General features: G+C 38.2%; 1 protein-coding gene across 1 annotated transcript in view; it reads right to left on the bottom strand.

Moving 5' to 3' along the window:
- Positions 1-510: 510 nt before the first annotated feature.
- Positions 511-21911, bottom strand: part of gusb (glucuronidase, beta) — a 40908-nt gene continuing 19507 nt past the window's right edge. The window contains exons 7-12 of the mRNA XM_039756824.1: positions 20988-21166; positions 19923-20069; positions 14141-14225; positions 11630-11806; positions 2388-2523; positions 511-1177 (exon numbers count right to left, since the gene is read on the bottom strand). Of these exons, the coding sequence (XP_039612758.1) occupies positions 1035-1177; positions 2388-2523; positions 11630-11806; positions 14141-14225; positions 19923-20069; positions 20988-21166 (867 nt within the window). The 3' untranslated portion in view covers positions 511-1034. The remainder of the gene's footprint in view (positions 1178-2387; positions 2524-11629; positions 11807-14140; positions 14226-19922; positions 20070-20987; positions 21167-21911) is intronic.

Genomic DNA, 21911 nt, shown 5'->3' on the forward strand with positions numbered 1-21911 from the left:
TGAACATAATCCAACAAAAGACACTCTTATACTGATAGCATGTTCTATCCAGTTGATGAAATATGGATGAAGGGGGTACTTCAAAATTCCCCTGAAACTATCAATAGCATAGGACTGGGTATAGTTATCAAATATTGTGCTAGGTTATCGTACGCCTTTACTCAGTCTGCCAAGTGGCATTGTGCCGAGTTGAGCTGATCGAGATGCATATTTTGGACATTTATTCTACAATCGTGTGTGTGTGTGGCTTCAGCTATTTTATCTCTACAACCGAAAAAAAAATATATGTCTGGTCATATCGAACATCAAGACAATGATGAACATGTTTTTTGACATTAATGGACTTGTTAATAAAGAGTTTCCCCATAAACAGGCTGTTAACCAGCACATTACACTAAACTGCTGTGGCATCGATGGGAGAATATCCAGAAAGAAAACGTCCAGAGCAGTGGCACAAACAAACGTGCAGTCTGCACCGTGACAGCTCACTTGCACACATGACGCTGTCAGTCTAAGAGTTTCAAACCAAAAGAAAATGTAGCTGCTGCCTCACACCTCCCATATTTCGTCCCTGTAACTTCTTAAAATTTAGACTGAAGGAAAGACAATTTGCTGCCGTATTAGAAATACAAGAAAAAGAAAATTCACCATAGGCGAAAGACACAAACAATAAACGATTAACACAAATGTTTCCAGAAATAGAAGTAGCGCAGGGACAAGTATACTGCATCCCAGAGGGAGTATTGTGACAGTGACTAAAAGGGAATTGCTCTGTATTAAATATATATATTTTTTTTATAATTTCAGGAATTTTTGGGTTCCTCCCCCCCCCTTGTATATATTTATATCTGTTCATTTACAAAAACTGTAACAAAACAGATGTGCACAGTGTACAACGTTAAAATCTGCAAACTTTTGTGGACTTTTCCCTGATAAAAATATCCAAACCTTTCTTTTTACAAACACACAAAAATGTCATTTACTAAATATAGATGATCATTTCTTTCTAAAACTTCCAGGCTACTAGTCTCAACTTAAGGAAACCTGCTCCTTGGGGGAAGTTGCCCAGTTTCGTTAGCCAAATTCCAGTATCGGTCCCTCAGGATGAAAGCCCCTGCCTTGGGCTGGCGCTGGCGAGTGAAGATGCCCTTTTTGTTGCCAACTACCCGGGTTGTGGCTGCAGGTTGAAAAGAAAAGAACATCATTCAGACACAGTAAATACGGATGATGGAGACAAACTGAGTGGCCAAAAATAATCCATACATCTGATGTGATCTTTTCAAGTATGGACAATTCAAGAAGTAAACAGTTACAGCAAATGGAGTCTCAGATTTAGTTTTGTGTACGCATGTCCCTCACAAGCTGCGGAGACAAGTTGGGGTGGATGAGGGAAGCAAAAATGCACATAACTGTGGGGAAGGTCTTGCCGATTTGTTTGACTGGGAGTGTTATATATACTTCATTTGTAACCTCCCTTTTCAAAGGGGCTAGTGGTTAGGTTATAATAAACATTTTAGCAAGAATAACCAGAATTAAACTTGTACAAAAATTCTCACAAATTACCTTTACAGTACAACATGCAGAACAGAAAAATGAGTTTCAAGCCCAAACTACTTTTAAATAAATGTCCAGAATCTTGACGGTGGCCTCTGGCCTATCACAGTAGTAGAGATGTGCAGCACATTGAACCATTTCTGAATGGCCCATCAAACCAGGCCAGTACAAACGGAGTTAATCCCAAAACTGGGCACTCCACTATATTACAATATGGGCCTTAATGCTTTGGGCATAGCTTGCTACAAGTTTACACTTCACATTTGTGGAGGACTCCAATTCAGTCTCCACTATCAAAAGTCAAGTAAAGGCTACTAACCAGTTTAATTGAATATGAGTCAACAGTACCTTAGGTGAACCCAAAAGTAAAGCATGAAGCTCCATTCACATACTGAAGGCTTTATTAACTCCAAAGTAAAAGCATGTGCCCACACAAAGAAAACCCACCAATGAGCGGATCCTTCCTAAAAATTGGCATTTTGCAATGTACAGAGCTAGAAAAAAAAAAACTAGGAGCACACAACTAAAGAGAAGTGAACTAAATGGAGCTGCCCTAACTAACCTGATTACTGAAAGAAGACAAAAAAAAACAACTTTTAACTCCCATGATGACCCACACCATCCCATCTTAACACACTACAGAGGCCCGGTGACCCCCAGTTTCAGATAATTTGCCGTGGAAAGCCTCACCAGCTGAACACCAGATCCAGACTCTTCTTTCACCAGTGACCTACATATACTGGCTAAATTGGGGTACTAGTTTAAAACGACCATTTTGGACCAGTGAGAGGTGCCAGAATGTCAACACTTTTGCTGGGAAATCTAGCACTTACATTGGACTGTCATGAAGTCAGCAAAGTTCCAGATGAGCTCTCCAATTACATATTCTTTCCTTTTTACATCAAAAACTGCATGGTATTCTTGCATGACAGCTTTCTGATATTCTTCTGTAAACATTAAGGGAGGATCCTATAAAATAAGAAAAATACAAAAGAAAACAAAAGTTCAAGGCTATTTTCATGCTGAAGGAGAAAGAAGGTAAGAGACGCAGCTGCAGAGCCTTCATCAGGTGTGCCTATGATAAACCTTTTTCCAGTACTGCTCAAAGCTCCTATAATAAGGCTTCATAATTGTACTCCTTGGTTTGTTGGCACACAGAGTCTGTAGGCTTGTTTCCCAAATAAATATTAGTTGTTGTTCGCTGCATGTTTTGTTTAACTAGGCCTCATTTACTAAACTCCTACTGTCTTCATAATTTTGTAACACTTCAGTCATATGTTGAAACTCTCCCTGTTTAAAATGAAGAGACACCTAAACCTTCCCCTGCCAGCAGTTCTGGAGTTAATCTAGACCAGGGGTCCCCAACTCTGGTCCTGGAGGGCACCAGTGACTGCAGGTTTTCATTCTAACCCTTTTCTTAATTATTGCACTGCTAATTAACTTCTTTTGAATGCATTTTAATTGACTTGTTTTTTAAGATTTGTTCCTCTGAATTGCTTAATTTCTTTCCACCCAAACAGAAATGAACCGTGAAGTGATGGAGCCAAGAGAAGACCAACTAAGTCAGGGCCTCAGACTCCAGCTAATTTAATTAACTCGTTCTTTAATTTCATGGCTTGTTGCTGCTCTCACTGTGCAATAGTGTAGATTTTCAAAATTGTTGATTTTCTCTTTTCTAAGAGCACCGCTAAAATGCTTTGTGGATCTGAGAAGATCAACTTTCCTGAGACCTTCATCTTTCTTTATTTTCAGATATTATATAATGGACACAGTTTGCTGGTCATGTTTTGGTTCATTTTGTATCTCATTATTGAGATATTGGCTGCTGATTAAGGAAGAAGAAACAATGAAGAGGTCTGAGTCTTCAAGAAAATGTTAATTATAATTAATTCAAAAGAAATAAAGCAGCAAAAACAGGTCACTAATTAAGAAAAGGAAGATAACCTGCAGCCACTGGGGCGCTCCAGGACCGGAGTTGGGGACCCCTGCTCTAAACATTATTCACTGAATGTAGGATTTAAAAACTTGGCCTCAAAAGTTTAATAAATGGCAGGCACACCAGCCACTTCTCCAAGTCGGGTACTGTTCTGTCAGAATTGTAGCTTGAGTTGTCACATACAATACCGGCCTAACTTTCTCCAGGTGCACTGTGGAGGTTTAACAGACTAAAGAGTACCCACCATGCAGATCAAAACAGAGCAACTGTGGCCCCAGCTGTGACTCTTGCAAATTTAGGAAATAAAACAAAACAGAAAACAGTCCTTCCACCATAATCTATTAGTTGTATTATTTATAGCTCTATTTGGATGGGATTAGTTTTACGCCATTAATTGGGGTAAAGTAATTATTACTGGAGGACCTGTCATTTTAGTTCAGTCTCAATCGCTCATGTTGGTAACATTTTGCAGACTATGCATTCACAACAAAAATAACTACTTTTTTCTGGTTTCTCTTAAATTTTCTCTAGAGCTGCATAATTAACTTATATATTAATTGTGATTATACTTACGACTGCCTTGATCATGGAATTGTGCATTCTATTTAGCACTCTTGAACTCTCACAGATTGAGCTTTCCGAGTTGCAAACTGATCTAAACAGCAAATAAGTGTTATAATCAAGCACAGACACAGTCGCTACCCACGAGTGCACTCAGAGGAGCTCACATCATAGGACTAACTACGAGCGAAATGCTACATGCACTTGTAGGAGTCTGATCCCAACAACATCTTTTTAAAAAGTGTGCATGTGTTTCTTTTCTTTTCTTCAGCAGCTTCCAGAAAACTTAAGTAATGTAATGCTGAATAAGTAATGCTGAACCTATATTAGAACACTCTAGACGAGAACAGGCCATTCAGCCCAACAAAGCTCTCCAGTCCTATCCACTTATTTCCTCCAAGAAAACATCAAGTTGAGTTTTGAAAGTCCCTAACGTCTTACTGTCTACCACACTACTTGGTAACTTACTCCAAGTGTCTATCGTTCTTTGTGTAAAGAAAAACTTCCTAATGTTTGTGCAATATTTACCCTTAACAAGTTTCCAACTGTGTCCCCGTGTTCTTGATGAACTCATTTTAAAATACAAGTCTCGATCCACTGTACTAATTCCCTTCATGATTTTAAACACTTCAATCATGTCACCTCTTAACCTTCTTTTGCTTAAACTGTAAAGGCTCAGCTCTTTTAATCTTTTCTCATAATTCAACCCCTGTAGCCCTGGAATCAGCCTAGTCGATCTTCTTTGGACCTTTTCTAGCGCTGCTGTGTCCTTTTTGTAGCCTGGAGACCAAAACTGCACACAGTACTCCAGATGAGGCCTCACCAGTGCTTTATATATCTTGAGCATAACCTCCTGTGACTTGTACTCCACACATTGTGCGATATAGTCTGACATTCTGTTAGCTTTCTAAATGGCTTCTGAACACTGTCTGGAAGTCGATAGCTTAGAGTCCACTATGACTCCTAAATCCTTCTAATAAGGTGTACTCTCGATTTTCCGACCACCCATTTTGTATTCAAACCTAATATTTTTACTTCCTATGTGTAATACTTTACATTTACTGACATTAAATTTCATCTGCCACAAATCTGCCCAAGCCTGTATGCTATCCAAGTCCTTCTGTAATGATATAACAGATTCCAAATTATCTGCTAATCCACCTATCTTGGTATCATCTGCAAACTTAACCAGCTTGTTACTTATATTCCTATCTAAATCATTTATATATATATATATATATATATATTAAAAATAGCAGCGGCCCTAGCACTGACCCCTGTGGAACACCACTCTTAACATCGGCCAGTTCTGATGAGGTTCCTCGCACCATCACCCTTTGCTTCCTGTGTTTGAGCCAATTCTGCACCCATCTATAAACATCACCCTGAACTCCCACTTCTTTTAATTTGATTCCCAACCTCTCATGTGGCACCTTATCAAATGCTTTCTGAAAGTCCAGATAAATAATATCATAAGCTCCACTTTGATCGTATCCTTTTGTTGCCTCCTCATAGAATTCCAACATGTTAGTAAAACACGACCTCCCTCTTCTGAACCCATGCTGACTGTTCAGAATAACTCCTGTCCTTGTCATGTGTTGCTCAATCTTATCCTTAATAATTCCTTCCATTAATTTTCCTGTGATGCATGTTAAGCTTTTCATATAATGGGATGATATTTGCCATTTTCCAGTCCTTTGAAATCTCTCCAGTGCGCAGTGACTTAGTAATATCACCTGGTTTGCACACCAAAGTGAAGGGAATTGTCTTTTTTTGGAAATGTTTTGTCTTGAAAAGTATACTGCACCAACATTTACATATAGTCTAGTATGAAGAGTGCATAAACGCCAAGCAAGCAGCACCAAGTCCCAGCAGCATTCCGTCGACAACACAGTTAACCTGTTTCTGCTATAACACGTGTCTGTATCCAGCAGGCTACTAAAAGCAAAAATAAGTTAAGGGTAGTCATCACATTTTATTTATTAAAAGAAAAGGCTCCAATTAAAACTGCGTGTAACAAAGGTTTTAAAAAATGTTTAACACTCAGGGTAAGAGATGGTTCATTCCAAGTGTCAGACAAAAATCAAAACGGATCTGAAACAAGTAGCACTTTAAGCAACTATGACTGATATGTGGTTGAGCAGAACTATAGATGTGTGCCTCAGCATAATAGTTCAGTTTATTGATGAGGAATATACGGTGAAAGGCAGATAATTACAATGCTGCCTTTCTAATTTGTGCACCTTACATTCCAGTACTGCTCAAGAACCGAGTCTGGTATCAGCAGGCAACAATGTATTCCTATCTAAATACTTCATGAGCTTGTAATATATTCACATTGTTACAGTCTCTGTGTTTACATACAGTTGCGGCCAAAAGTTTTGAGAATGACACAAGTAAATTGGTTTTCACAAAGTTTGCTGTTTCTGTGTTTTTACATCTTTTTGTCAGATGTTTCCAGGGTATACTGAAGTATACTTACAAGAATGTCATAAGTTTCAAAGGCTTTTATTGAAAACTATGTTAAGTCTATGCAAAGAGTCAATATTTGCAGTTTTGGCCCTTCTTTTTCAAGACCTTTGCAATTCGCTGTGGCATGCTGTCAATCAACTTCTGGGCCAAATCCTGACTGATGGCAGCCCATTCTTGCAAAGTCAATGCTTGGAGTTTGTCAGAATTTGTGGGTTTTTTGTTTCTTGGATGGTTGGGAGAAGTTGCTCTCGGAGAATGAATAATGGTACCAAAACATCCTCTGAGAGCAACTTCTCCCAACCATCCAAGAACAGTTTAGTGATGAACAATGCCTTTTCCAGCATGATGGAGCACCCTGCCCATAAGGCAAAAGTGATAAGTGATAAAGTGATGGCTCAGGGAACAAAACATTGAAACTTTGGGTCCATGGCCAGGAAACTCCCCAGACCTTAATCCCATTGAGAACTTGCGGTCAATACTCAAAAAGCAGGTGGACAAACAAAAACTCCAAGCATTGATTATGGAAGAATGGACTGCCATCAGTCAAGATCTGGCTAAGAAGTTGATTGACAGCATGCTAGGGTGAATTGCAGAAGCCTTGAAAAAGAATGGCCAACACTGCAACTATTGACTCTTTCCATAAACTTAATGTAATTGTCAATAAAAGCCTTTGAAACTTATGAAATACTTGCAGTTATACAGGGGGTTGAAAAAGTATTCATTTCTTGTAATATTTTTCTTTGAGATGCATCTTAAGTTTCATACTGTTACATATAAATGAGTGCCTCTTGGACAATAAATTTCCACTAAAAAATCCTGAAAATCAAATTATGCTGCAACGATAAAGAACATATCAGTGAAACCTGCTGTTGAATAAGTATTTGACCCCTAACAGTTTGGAGACTGTATGATTATTAACAATGCAATAAGGGTAATGACGACGTGTGGAAACAATCAAGCAATGAATCCTCTAGCTTGATGACAGGTCTAGAGGTGATTATTTAGGCCAGTGTTTTGTGGTTTATTTGGTGAAACCTCAAAACCTGACAAAAATGAAGACAAGGGAACTTTCTAATGACTTGAGAACCACTATGATTAAGAAGTTTAAAGATGGCAATGGTGCCAAGAAGGTTGCCAAGCTCCTTAGCCTCAGTCTGTCCACTGTGAAGGCCATCATAGCGAAGTGGAAGACAACTGGAAGCATAGTGAACCAGCCTAGGTCAGGCCGCCCTGTTAAAATAACAAAGAAAATGTCAAGAAGACTAGTCAGAGAAGTAAGAGCAAATCCTAAGGTGACTCTCAGTGACCTGCAAAGCACAGTATCTGCAGTTGGAGTGGATGTGCACAAGACTGCAATATCAAAGGTTTTGCACAGAGAGGGGCTGTATGGCAGAGTTGTCAGAAAAAAAGCCACTACTAAAAAATGCAATCTGAAAACTCAATTAGAATTCGCCAACAGACATCTTGACAAGAGTCCTGCATTCTGAAGTCCTGTAAGTTGGTTTGATGAGACCAAAACTGAACTTTTTGGCCTCAACACAAAGGCGTTTGTCTGGCGGTTGGAAGGGACTGCCAATGACCCGGCAAACACCATACCTAATATCAAGAATAGTGGGGGGAGCATCATGCTTTGGGGCCGCTTCTCTAGGGCAGGCACTGGGTCCTTTGTCCATATTAAAGGAAGAATGGATTGTAAGAAGTATATCCAGATTTTGGAAGAAAACCTTCAAACGTCAGCCATGAAATTCGGACTCGGATGATGGTACCACTTTCAGCAGGACAATGACCTGAAACACTGTGCAAAAGTAACCAAAGCATGGTTTGACAAAAAAAAAGATCCATGTTTTGCAGTTTATACCTTTGTGTTCTTGCGAGTATCTGCCCCTGGTTTCAGTCAAGGTAACTCATTTCATATCTTCAGATGAGCCACTGCTTCATCTGGATGCCAAACTACAACGGCCAGCCTCCACCCACCTAGGGTCAGATTTATAAAAGGTGTGTACAAACACAAAGAGGCCTGAAATGTGCATATGCATTTTCCACACAAAAGTCAGGATATATGAAGAAAATTTGCATATATTTATCTCAGCTCTGAACCATTTGAATGCAAAATTTTGGAGAACGTGGGAAAACACAACACCCTCAATAAAGGACAGAATGCATCCAGACCAGTTAAATGATGACTTGCGCGTATATTAATTCATATCATTGAGCCATTACTATAATGTGTGTTTACATATTACATCTCAAAAGGTGATGACTATGATGTGTTCTGTATTTTAGTTCCCTTTTAAGAGGGACATATGTTGCCTATTTATGCCAATTTTTGTTTTTTATCAGTTTAGGTTACCTACAGTCATTTCTCAGAATTATAAAACCAAAGCACAGTAAAAACCCAGGTGTGATTCTTTCTGTATGTACAGAAAGCTCTACTGTCGTGTCCTACAGCCTATTCATAGATTAATAGTTTGACACAATATGACTTGTTTGATGAAAACATCAAGCTTTTTGGGACCCACAGGAATTTTTAAACTGGTTTATGAGTTGAATTAGGATCCTAAGCGCAATTTGGTTTTACTAACATAACTGGGGCAATTGACAGAATTCATAGCTAAAAGGGCACCAAGCGAGAAAAGCACTGCTTTTATTACCCGTGAGCAGTGACACACCATTAACACACAAGTCATCTGCTATGTCAAGATGAGACCGACAAATGTTGTGGCTCATCAGCTTCGATAGGCACAGGACTCTTTTGTTTCAAGGTAAAATAGCATTGGCAGAGGACTTGCTCATGGTGCTGCTCTATGTGATGGCTGCCTTGTTGGTAAGGTAGCGGACTGAATCTGCAGTTTTCCAGATGGCTTATACTATTCATTGTAACAGCAATCATATCATTACATGGGTCAGTTGATAGCGGCCACCCTCTCAGATGTTGATGCCTTACACCTTTCTCTGACCCCTTGCTTTAATGCTGTGCAGACTACTCAACTTAGGGAAGATGCTGGTGATGGTGTCTCAATGTGTCTGACAGAAGGTTGCTCTACCAGCTTATGAAGGTCTGCAGCATCATGACTGCATATGCATGAGGTTAAATAGCATAATCTAGATATGGCTGTTTCAGGGTGGCAACCAGGCAGGGTTTGAGGTGTGTTCACATATGCACATTATAAACGGGTGCATGCCAGGTTTCATAAATCTGATTTTTTTTTTTTTGGCCTATGCATTTTCCTGTTTTTTGGCATACACATATTTTCATGCTTGAATCCTTGCAAACTTTAATAAATGAGACCAATGGTCACTTAATCACCATAGTCTGCATGAATGTCTCTTATATATATTTCTCTTCTGGTTCGTCCTGCTTCCTCTGCAAAACCGGTCCCCCCCCACACGCAGCCCACACGGCATTTCTCGATTCCTATTCCTCCTCTTTCAAATCCTTCCCCACGCTGCCTGCGGCCTCCCATACACCCCCACGCCGCTTTTCTCGATTCCTATTCCTCCTTCAGACTACGGCGTTCCCCGCTCCTCTCTCATGACCCCATTGGTGTCACGTCACTGCCCTATATCTAGCCTGACCGCGTGACCTTTCACTTTGGCCATGTGTGAGCTTGGGAGTCTTTTCCGTAGCCTGCTACAGGAAGGTGCTCTCTCGACCATTCGCATTGGTTTCGCTCCTTGCTATTTTCGTTATACTACGATGGTTGTTTCCTAAGCTTTTGTTATAAAATGAATGACAGTATCTTCTCTGTCGACGGGTTTTTGTACAACGTCATCTCTATTTCGGGATCCGGCAACTGCCTGTTCCTATCAGTGGGTTATTTCTTGACACAAACGGTTAACGAAGGCAATGCACTCTCACTACGACATAGGGCAGTGGATTTCGTTGCATCACATTGGGACAGATTTGGAAACGTTCTTCCTGTTGTTCTTTCCAACACAAGTCATGAGTACTATCAATACATGGCAACACCTGGAGTTTATGGTGGTGAAGCTGAAATTCAAGCTCTTTTCGAGATTCTCCATGCTACCATTGTCATTTACTTCAAACACAACCCCAACATCCCGCCTTGCATTACGTTTGCAAAGATTTGCGTTAATCTACAACAACCAATCTTCAGCCACGGTCAGTTGTACATGGCTTTTTCTAGGGTTAGATCTTTCGACTCATTAACTGTCGTCTCCAGCAAAACACCTATTCACAACTACGTCTTTCAAGAAGTATTTTTTCTTCTTGATTTCTGAATTCCTTTCTCACCGTTTTCCGTTCCTATTCTTACACTGATGTATGCTACGGCGGGCGTCGGCTAGTTAATTAGAATCAAAGAAAATAAAACACACTGATATCCTGCAATTTCTTTGTTCTACTTTGTACAAACTCTATATACAAATGATGGCAACTATATGCATAATTAATACCTTCAAGTAGCCTTCCTCCTACAGAGTGAATTACCTGCCCAAAGTCCAAGTGAGGATAATAAACTCACTGCCTTAAAGAATACAGGAGGACAAATCTAAAAATCTTTACACTTAAGCAGGCCTGGCAGCAGTAAGAGAACTTTAATGCTGTCAATTTCTTGGTGCTTTTTTGCACATTGTATTTGTTTTAACATTACCAGAAAGGCACAGAGAGAGATAGAAAGAGTGGGAGAGAATGTTTTGTATTTTTTATTTTTAATATAGATGGCATATCTGTCCTCATCAAGCTAATTTTCTTTACATGTTATTGCTAGTAAAACATTAAAAAAAAACACACTACTAACAAATCATCTTCTACTGAACTACTGCTTCAGTCTGTAACTACATATACTTTGGAGTCATTTATTTGCACTAACCATAAGTGGAAATCTGAAAACTTTAAATTAAGTATTTTCATCCATTGTTAATGGTATTAATATTAATATTAATAAATAACAGGGGCCTACCTGTTCGGCTAGACGCTGCTCAATTTTGACTGAGAGTGTAAAGGAATATACACATGTGACACTTTTAATTTAAACTGCAGCAAAAAGAATGTTATAAAAATGGAAAATAAACAAAGCAATAAGAAAGTATAACTTAGTCAAAAGAATAAACATGCAACATTTATGTACTCAAGGAACCACTCACACTGTGTAAACCAGGAACAACATCAGCGCCGTATTCACTCTGAATAATCGGTTTATGATACGTCTTATACCAGTCCTCAAACTGAGTGTTCAGCTGTATCTGGATAACTTCCAGGTGGCCAGGGTCATGATACCAAGAAAAGTAGCTGTTTACGCAAATAACATCAACGTAAGGAGCCTAGAAGTGAAATAAGAGAAATACAGAAAATAACTGACCTGTATTATTTTCTTAAAAAAAAAAGAGCAAACAAAAAATATACCTAAATATCTCCACACATAGTTTACATACAATCCAGACTTGATCTTAGCCTATACTGCTAAACATTCCATAAAGTGGACTGCAGAACAATTGTAATACTGGTGTGAAATGATATAAACTACCTTGTTTTTTTATCCTGCACATTTAAACAACACGTTCAGACCACTAATACACCACTTGTACAAGAAAAACCTGGACTGCAGTGACTGACTGTGAAATGTGAACAATGGTCCATAAGAAGGTATGCACTCCAACCTCATTGCATTTTTAGTGATTGGACCTACTCAACCATTTAAACATAAAAACAATAACATATGAAAATTAAAAACTGATGTGGCTTGCATTCAGTCTGCCTAAGTCAACATTATGTATAAGCGGCTTTAGCAGCAGGAGCTGCAGTACTTTTGCACGTCTGAATTTGGGAAATGCTACCTAATTCTTTCTTTCAAAAAGAATGGGACCTTGGGTTAAATGGATTCCTCCATCCCTTGCCTTTGACTGGGCCAGTCATGGACTTTGGTTACTTCTCCTAAAGCAACTCAAATCATGATCTCACTGTCTTCGTTTGGTTCTGGACTTATTAGAATATGAATTTGCCTGACTTGAGACTCAATTAAAACATATTCTGAAATCACTTTCAGTCAAGTCCCAGTAATAGTTCCTAGGTCAAAAAATGCTTTGGCTTCAAGGACTACTGATCTCCCACAAGCCATTAAAGTGCTGGGTTACCCAAGCTGTTTAATGTTTATTTATTTTTTTTTTTAAAGGGTTCAAAACAGTTACACTCATCACATTCAGGGATCATGCACTGCCATCTAACAGTCACACCTATCAGTCAGGTGGTGTTCTGGCTTTTTGTCAAACAACCTTGTTTTCACTGTCACTCCGGATCATGACGAGTATCCTGCTCTCTAAACAATCAATCTATTTTGATTTGTTCCAGGCTGGTGTTCTTGTGTTTGGTGTCTCACAAGGCCTAACTTGGATGACAGGATCTACTGAGCTGCCTGGTGATTGCCCAGGCTTATCTTACTTTTGCTTAGAAGCTTCCTGTCGAACTGTATACTGCTGTTTGCCACCATGATAGTGACCTTGTTCTTGGGAGTCGCTTGCCAGTTGGTCAGCTTATCACAGTTCTACCCAAAGATGTTGCTGTTGATTTGCCTTTTATACACTCATGGCTTGATTGCAGGTTTGAGTTAAAGACTCTTTGGGAGTGGGGCAGCACAGAATTAAAACATTACAGATGTAGGTAAATGACTGAAACTTGCAAGCCAATACAGTTTCATTTTAAGAAAAGTGCACCAGCTCCCTGCATTGAGCCTGCACAGCACTAGCCTGTTATGCTTTGGCAAATTTACAGTATTCTAATAATATATATATATATATATATATATATATATATATATATATATATATATATATATATATATATATATATATATATTAATATGGGACATATTCAAGAAATCTTCAAATACAGAATTACTTGTAATCTCCATTACAATACCGCAGTGAATTTAGACACAAACTGGAAAGTTATCAAATGCTATAATAATGTATTAGGCAGTAATAAATAATTATACTATTTGTGAAAACAATGCAGTTTTGTAGAAAACAAAGTCATCATTAGCCTTTTATACTGCAAACTCAGTTGTGAATCATTCTACCAAATTATCTTATCTATTCCAAGTTGAATCAGCAGAGTGTTAAATTAATTTGGTACATAAATTCAGTGTAAATGAACACATTAAACGTTTTTAGTGGGGAAGTACTGATGTATGTAAATCAGCTGTCACCAAAACAATAAGTCATTAAGTTTCCTTAATATGTTCAACGTTTGGGTGAATTTGTCTTTATTTTTCCTTGTGATGCTGAACATGTAGTACAGTTTATATGTATAATTTATTTCTGTTCATTAGATTTTGTTTTCTCAGTAGTTTGTCTTTTATTTAAATCTGGTTTAACAAGGGAAACTGGTTAAACCTTTTAACATGGGCTAAATGAAGGAGTATGAGTTTCATGTACAATTGAAAAGTTAAAAGAGAAGAAAACAGCATGACAGCTATCACCCATAAACCACTGCTTCTCATTAGTAATTACTGCACTGTAATATTATTCTTATTTTAAGTAAAAATGCTTTTCCTGATTGCTGGCTTAAACATAAAGCACAAAAAAGAATCAACTGCATCTTCCCCCCGTGTCCATGTGAGGCAAAGCAAATATTTTAAAAATGAAAATAGTGCTCCTTACTCCTTTATCTCGGGCAAAGTGACTGTTTGACACAAACGTTACTGGTCGTGTGGGGTCCAGAGCCTTGGTGTGGGTTATCACTGTCCTGAAAAGTAATATATTATAAAGACACATGAGCAGAAGGTGACCACAGAATTGATCACTACCAATCAGTGTAGCCTTTGTCTTTACAGTGACAAAAGTTATAGACGTTTTATTGAGCAAAGACAATTGCATACTGCACTTTCAGCCTTAAGTAAATACACACAATGGATATTTAAAAATGTGCTAAACTAGAACTTCTCTATGGGTATTTTACATGACATTTGTTAATCAAAAGCGAAGTGGAAAAATAACAGAATCCTTAGTTTTTCTTGACATTATTAATTGCTATTAATTATAGGAATATGTTATACTTTTATTTTATACTATGCATTATTGCAAATTATAAGACCACCCCACAGATCTCTACAAGAAGGAATAAAAAAGGAAGTAGCTTTGCTCTTGACATCAGGGATCATGTAAACAGTTTAATTCCTGAGAACCCAAAATGGGTTACTTCTACATGCTTCCTAAAATCCACAAAGAAGGGAACCCAGGAAGGCCTATAATCTCAGGAATTGGCTCCCTGACAGAAAAGGTTTCAGGTTGGGTGGAGCACATTCTTAAACCCCTCACCTGCAATACAACCAGCATCCAGGACACCACTGACTTCTTAAAAAACTGTCTAGTATAGGCCCCTTGCCTGAGGGAACCTTACTGGCCACAATGGATGTTGAGGCACTTTACACAAATATCCCCCATGATGACGGCATATTGGCATGTGAAATGAGCCAGTTATACAAATGTTAAAATTCACTCTGTCACATAATTTATTCTCTTTTTGGACAAGATTTCTACTTGCAACAAATGGGGACTGCAATGGGCTGTCGGTTTGCACCTCACTATGCAAACCTATTTATGGCAAAATTGGAGGAAGATTTTATGTCAATGTGCATCTTAAAACCAATGTTGTATCTCCGTTACATAGAAGACATCTTCATAATCTGAACTGCCAGTGAGAAGGACCTCCTCCGTTTTCATAATGAATATAATTATTTTCATCCCAACATAAAGTTGAAGCTGAATTTCTCAAAAACAGAAGTTGGCTTCCTTGACACCACCGTTCAACTGAAAGACAACACCCTTGTAACTTCAATTTTTCAAAAACCAACAGACAGACAGACCTACCGAAGAAGTAATAGCTTCCACCCCAAGCATATAAGGCGCTTCATTATTTTCAGCCAAACGATACGATACAATCTTATTTGCTCAGACCCAGCAGACCAGGATAAACAACTGCAGGAGCTTAGACAAGATTTCATCAGACAAGGTTATACCCCGAAAACAACAGACACTCAAATAAGAAGAGCTAATGCCATACCCACAGACAACCTTCTGGAATATAAAAACAAAGATAACAAGAACCACATCCCCTTTGTTGTCACCTATAACCCACATCTTGAAGCACTTTGAAAAATTATAAAAGAACTTCTGTCATTTCTAAACAACGACCAAACACTGAAAAATGTATTTCCTGAACCTCCCATCCTGGCATACAGACAACTGCCAAACCTGCAGCAACTAATTGTCCAAAGTTCCCTAAGTGAACCACTGGCACATCTACCTGCCTAAAGAAAAGATTTATAATACAGACCGTATAGTTATACCACACAGCCGACTAGACCATCGCATAAAGGGATCATTTTCTTGCAGATCATCTAATGTTGTCTACCTAATTCTCCGCATGAAATGTCCGGACGCTTTACTCTACGTGGGACAAACTGGACAAACACTCCGCCAGAGAATGAACTTACACAGGTTCCACATTAAACTTGTCAACACAGATGTTCCTGTAGCAGCCTGCTTCAACCGCCATGGACACTGTGAGAGGGACTTTAAAGTCACAGTGATTATGGGCAACTTCAAAACATAGCAAGAGAGAAAAGGATGGGAAGTTAAACTCATGTTAACATTTAACGCATTACAACATGGCTTGAATAGAGACAAGAGTTTTATGGCCAGGTATGAGGATTGTTTGCATCTTTCAGACTGACACAGACAACCTGACTATAGATCCACATTGTATGGAAAAACTCATCAGAAACTTCAAAAGACTTTGTTGGACAGTTATCTTATCCAAAGATCTCGACCACACATTCTTCTTCTCTCTTCTTAAATGAATTTTATCCTGAAGAGGTCTATTATTTTTTTACATTTAAGATGTCTCACTTAAAGATTTACCAATGTTGTTACTTGTCCTAGTGTGTGTATGTATATATATATATATATATATATATATAAACACAGGAAACTCCAGTTTCTATATTACATCTTGCATGAAGAAGGCACCTGAGTTGCCAATAAAAGTTGTCATTTTGCTTGAATTCTCATTATACTTTTTTTTTTTAAATATTAATATTATTCATTTTGCAACTTTATCACACCATTACTCATTGCAATCCAGCTACCAAGAATGCAAACCAGTCCTACCTTGTGCCTATCCCAAGCCTGGATAAAAAGAGTTGGTTAAGGGCCCCCAGCTGTAAAACGTCAGCCAAAACCTTAAAATGATGTAATCAATCCAATCAGCATTGGAAAGTGCTAGGGTGTTCCTTATAGGCGATCCTTACAGGTCTTGCCTGACTCTTGTGGGAATTGAGCAAAGCCTACCAGGCTAAGGGCAGGCACTGCTAAAGAAGTTAGTCCAGAAGTAGCTGAAGATGAACACAACATGGAAGGTGAAGGAGACTGAATGTTGGGACAATGACTAGGAAAGGAAGAGAGTTGGCAGATTTAAAGGACAGAAGGAGTGGAAATGGGTGTGCTGTGTGTGCAGGAAACTAGCTAAAAAGGTCAGAGAAGGCTGAATGTTGTGCAGTGGCTCAAGGGAGAAATTGTGCAGGCATATTAGTATTCAGTGAAATTAAGTATTGTCTTGCCAGTGTGAAAAGGAAACGTGAAAGGTTGAGGAGTATCTAGCTGAGCCTTGGTGAGACTGTAGTTAATGTCACTTGTGCATGTGCTTCTCAAATGTGCTATGAAGAATTGAAGGACAAGGCTCTCTGGCATAAATGGATGTAGAGAAGAGCCAAGCAAAATGACACCTTTTATTGGCTAACTAAAAAGATTACAATATGCAAGCTTTCGAGGCAACTCAGGCCCCTTCTTCAGGCAAGAGGGTATTACATCTTGTATCTTTTTAGTTAGCCAATAAAAGGTGTCATTTTGCTTGGCTCTTCTCTACATTCATAATGGCTAACACGGTACAACACCCTAGTACTACAGGCATAAATGGATAAAGAGTTTAGGCGATTGTTGATGGTAATCTAAATGGGCATGTGAGAAAGAATAGAGAGATAATAGGGTACATGGTGAGTAGGGAGACAAGGGGAGAGGATAGCAGATTTTGCATTGGCATCTGATTTGGCAATAGTTAACATAGTTAATAGTGAGAGCCAAATAGACTTAATTTTAAAGCTATAAAAAACTGTAAGATCATTAACTGGGAAACTATGACAGTGCAGGATAAAGTGGTGGTGATGTACTGGGCAATCAAATTTAGGAAGAGAATAAATCCAGAGAAAGCAGAACCAAGGATAATGTGGTGGAGATTAAAAGAGGAAGGGCTTAGGAACAGGTTGTTTTAAATGAAGTGCAGTCATTTGAGACGGCATGGATGAATGCTGGGAGAAGAGTATCAAAGTTGTATTGAGAGTAGGTGAAGAGATGTTAGGTAGGAAGACAATAAGGAGATCACCTGAGGGCATAGAGACATGGTGATGGAACAGAGGATAAAATGAAGGCTAAAAAGGGGAAAAGAAGACATGGTACCTCTCAGGGAGGAAAGAAGATACAGAAATGTAAAGGCAGATAAACAAGTGAGGCAAAGAGTGCAGTGGCAAGAGCCAAGGCACAAGATTTGGAGGATGTATATGAAAAACTGAAGAAAAAAGAAGGAGAAGAGCAAAAGACTAGGAACAAGTCAGGGAAGGATTTTAGTCAGATAAAGCAGATGAAAGATGAAAAAAATGTGGTTTTGATTGAGCATGATAGAATAGATGTATGAGGTATTCTAAAAAGCTGTTGAATGAAGAAAATCCATGAGGATGGAGTCTCAAATGAACAGCTATTACCAAGAATAAGGAGGGAGAAAGTAAAGGAAGCACTGAAAACAATGAAGAATGGAAAGGCAACAGGACCGGATGAAATACCACTTGAAGTGTGGAAGAGTTAAAGGAAAAGAGGGAATAGTTGTGTTGTGGGATCTAATGCAGAACATCTACTGTATGAGCAGGAGAGAATACCAGAGGAGTGGAAAAACCACATGACAGTACCCATTTAAAAGAGAAAGGGAGATACTCAGGACTGTGGAAACTATAGAGGGATAAGTCTGATGTCACATACAATGAAAATTTGGGAAATCACTGTAGAGGGAAGGCTTAGGGATATGACCATTTGAGGAGGAATGATTTGGTTTCATGCCAGGTAGAGGAAAAACAGATGCAGTCTTTGCATTTAGACAGCTCATAGAGAAGCATCAAGAAAAACAGAAAGGTTTGCATATAGTATTTATTGATTTGAGATAGTGTGAGATAGAGTGAGAGAGAAAGGATTGTCCAGGATAAGGGGGTGAGGACTTAGTTAAAAACAGTGCTGCGGTAACAGGCAAAATCCAACTTAGAGTAAATCTGCACCAGGGATTTTCTTCAAGTCCTTAACACTTTGATCTGTTTATGGACATGTTGACTCGTGGAATAAAAAAATAAGTTTCCTTGGTGAAAAGTTTTTGCTGATGACATTTCATTGTGTAGCACCAGAAATGAGAGAGTGGAGAAGTTATAAGAATTGAGAAGAGCTTTGGAAGAGAGGCCTGATGAAAAATAGAATGAAGACAGAATATGTGAGGTTTAGTGATGATCAGATTTCAGAAGTTAGCCTGCATTGAGAGCTGCTAAAATAGTGGATACATTTAAATATCTAGGATCAGTGGTAGTCCAACATGGAGAATTAGATGCAGAAATAACTCACAGAGTGCACTGTGGATGGAACAATTGGAAGAAGGTACCAGGAATAATGTGTGATGGAAGAATTAAGGTGAAGGTTAAAGGAAAGGGTTTTATGGCAGTGTTAAGACCAGCAATGCTGTATGGAGCTGAGACATAGGGGACACAGGGGAAAAAGATGGATGTGGCAGAAATGAGAATGTTGGGATAGATGTGTGGAGTACTAAAGGAGGACAGAATAAAAAAGAGACAATCAGAGGTATAAAATAAGTGGAACAAATATCTAAAAAGGTAAAGGAAAGTAGGTTGAAGGGATATGCATATGTGAAGAGAGAGGAGAAACAATGATTGTGTGGGTAAAAGAGAGATGGAAATAGACATTATAGGTGAAGAGAAAGCGAAAAAGTAAAAGGAAATTTTCATGTGGGAAAAGGTTAAAAGGCACAAAGAGGTGAGAAAGAAGAAGACCATTGATTAATGCATGCATTACGGTACTGATACTTTTGGTAATATTAAATAACTAACTTGTTCCAAAACATGGGGTGTCAGGAAATACTGCGTACTCTCCACAGACTTCCTCTGCTAAAGCAGCATCATGGGGAGTATAATATAAATTCCAGAATTGATTGGCTGATTTCCCATTACATTCCACGTGCATTGTAAATAAAAGTGTATTTTGAACTGCAGGGTACTGCAACTAAAGTGATGAAGATGTAAAACATTTCAGTCTTAGATAGTAATGTAAACAGGATACTTACTTGAAATAATAGCCAGCCGGAGGAAGCTCTGAAGCTGGTTCATTTGCAACAGACCACATAACCACAGAGGGGCGATTTTTGTCTCGTCTAACAAGCTCCTCCATCACAACCAGATGATGGCTAAGTGACTGGTTATCAAAGCTTTCTCTGAATGAGATAAAGAATGATAACATAACAAACACTTGTCTAGGCTTTGTAAGCCTAGGTCTTGTTGGTAATAAAATCCAGCAAACCATTGTTACTTGACAATTTAGGCATATTATTATTTAAAACTCATAACCACATGTACTTGCATAAAAGACAAAGTAAGTACTAGTAAACCATGCAGGAATATTTTTAAAATGTGAGATGAACAAAATATTATCAAGCTGTACTTCAGATAACATTTCTAATGTATGAAAAAGAACACTAAAAATTATAAAGATGCTTCACTACACTATTATACTAAATATTGACCCATCCATTTTCTGAACGTATATTTTTCATCATAGTGTAACAAGGATTATTTTACAAAACTAAGAGTGACAAGATAATGTAGTGGATAGTGCTACCACCACATAATGCTGTCATTGTGGATTCACTCCTCGCAGGGGAGCATTTTGTGCAAGTCTTCTCTGGGTCTGCTTGTGGTTTTCCTTCTACTTTTGGCTGAACTGTGCCAAATCTAAAGGATCCTAGAGAATGTGTGTGTATATGACATACATATATGCACATACTCTTTAATGCTGGGGTCTTTTCTATGTGGTTAGGTTATTGTTCCAATCACACCTTGCCCATAAAAAAGTGGGCATAGGAAATTGATGGATATTCTTGTTATTTTGTTTAAGCCTAACTCTTTCCTTGGGAGACTAGTACTAATTCTGGTAATGAGCCACCATTTGTAAAACATGACTCTGTAAAATGCTTAACGTTTGATGAATAATGTTTGTTATGGTGCATTAAAAATATTAAAACAAAAGATGCTTTTCTCTTTAATCTGCATTATACAAGTGAATAATTTCTCTGTTTGGATAATATAAACCTATCGGCCTCTTAGCAAGCAGTGAACCTGTTAAGTGTACTTACACTTGCTTGATGCCGACTCCGGGGCTCTCGTCAATCACCACTATGCCATACTTGTCACATAAATCCATAATCTCTTCAGAATAAGGGTAGTGGCTTGTACGGAAAGAGTTGGCACCAAGCCAATGAAGGAGGTTAAAGTCTTTCATGATTAAAGGCCAGTCCAGGCCCTTCCCTCTGATCTGTAATAAGAGAAGGTTATTAGATAGAGCTTTTCATATCCAGTATAAAAAGTTGTCAACGGAATTGGAAGATCATTTTTATTGGCATGTGGAATCATTCCCTTTTTTGTCTCTTTAACAATCAAGTACAGAGGGAGCTTTATAGTTCAAAACAATTAGATCAGTTTGTTTATTCGTTCCTCTTGCACAATGAAATCTTGTACTCCATCCAAAAAGAAATGCAGAAATTAAAGGTGATCTATATGAATCAGCTACTTAATAAAGATGTAATTCTAATTACATTACAATGAAATCATTAAAAAGGGTAAAATGATAAACAATAGATTGCAGGCATGATGCAAAGCAAAAATAAAAGATTGTTTTAAACATTGTCTTTGGGGAAAAAAAAATGAGACTGCATACAAATCTAAGCGTCCTTAAAAGTGATATTGAAATACTTCCTCATTGAAGATAATCTATTGAAAACAAGACAACAAAAAGTAAAGTATTACAAATAGTCTAGTCATAGTTAACAAACATACTAGAATTGGATTTAAAATAATCACTGTTACAGTAACCAAATAAAATGGCTTAATAAGATCATGCTATTCAGTACATTAGAACAGATTAGTTACCAATAATTAAATATCCTACTTTATAGTTTCTAAAAAAAACAAAAGAAAACTCACATATACCTGACTTTGTAGTTTCTTTCAAAACTCCCTATACCAGTGTGTGTTCAAGTATTTCCTGCCTTTCTTTCTCA

Source organism: Polypterus senegalus, chromosome 6 (genome assembly GCF_016835505.1).
Source record: "Polypterus senegalus isolate Bchr_013 chromosome 6, ASM1683550v1, whole genome shotgun sequence".
In the NCBI taxonomy this organism is placed as follows: Eukaryota; Metazoa; Chordata; class Cladistia; order Polypteriformes; family Polypteridae; genus Polypterus; species Polypterus senegalus.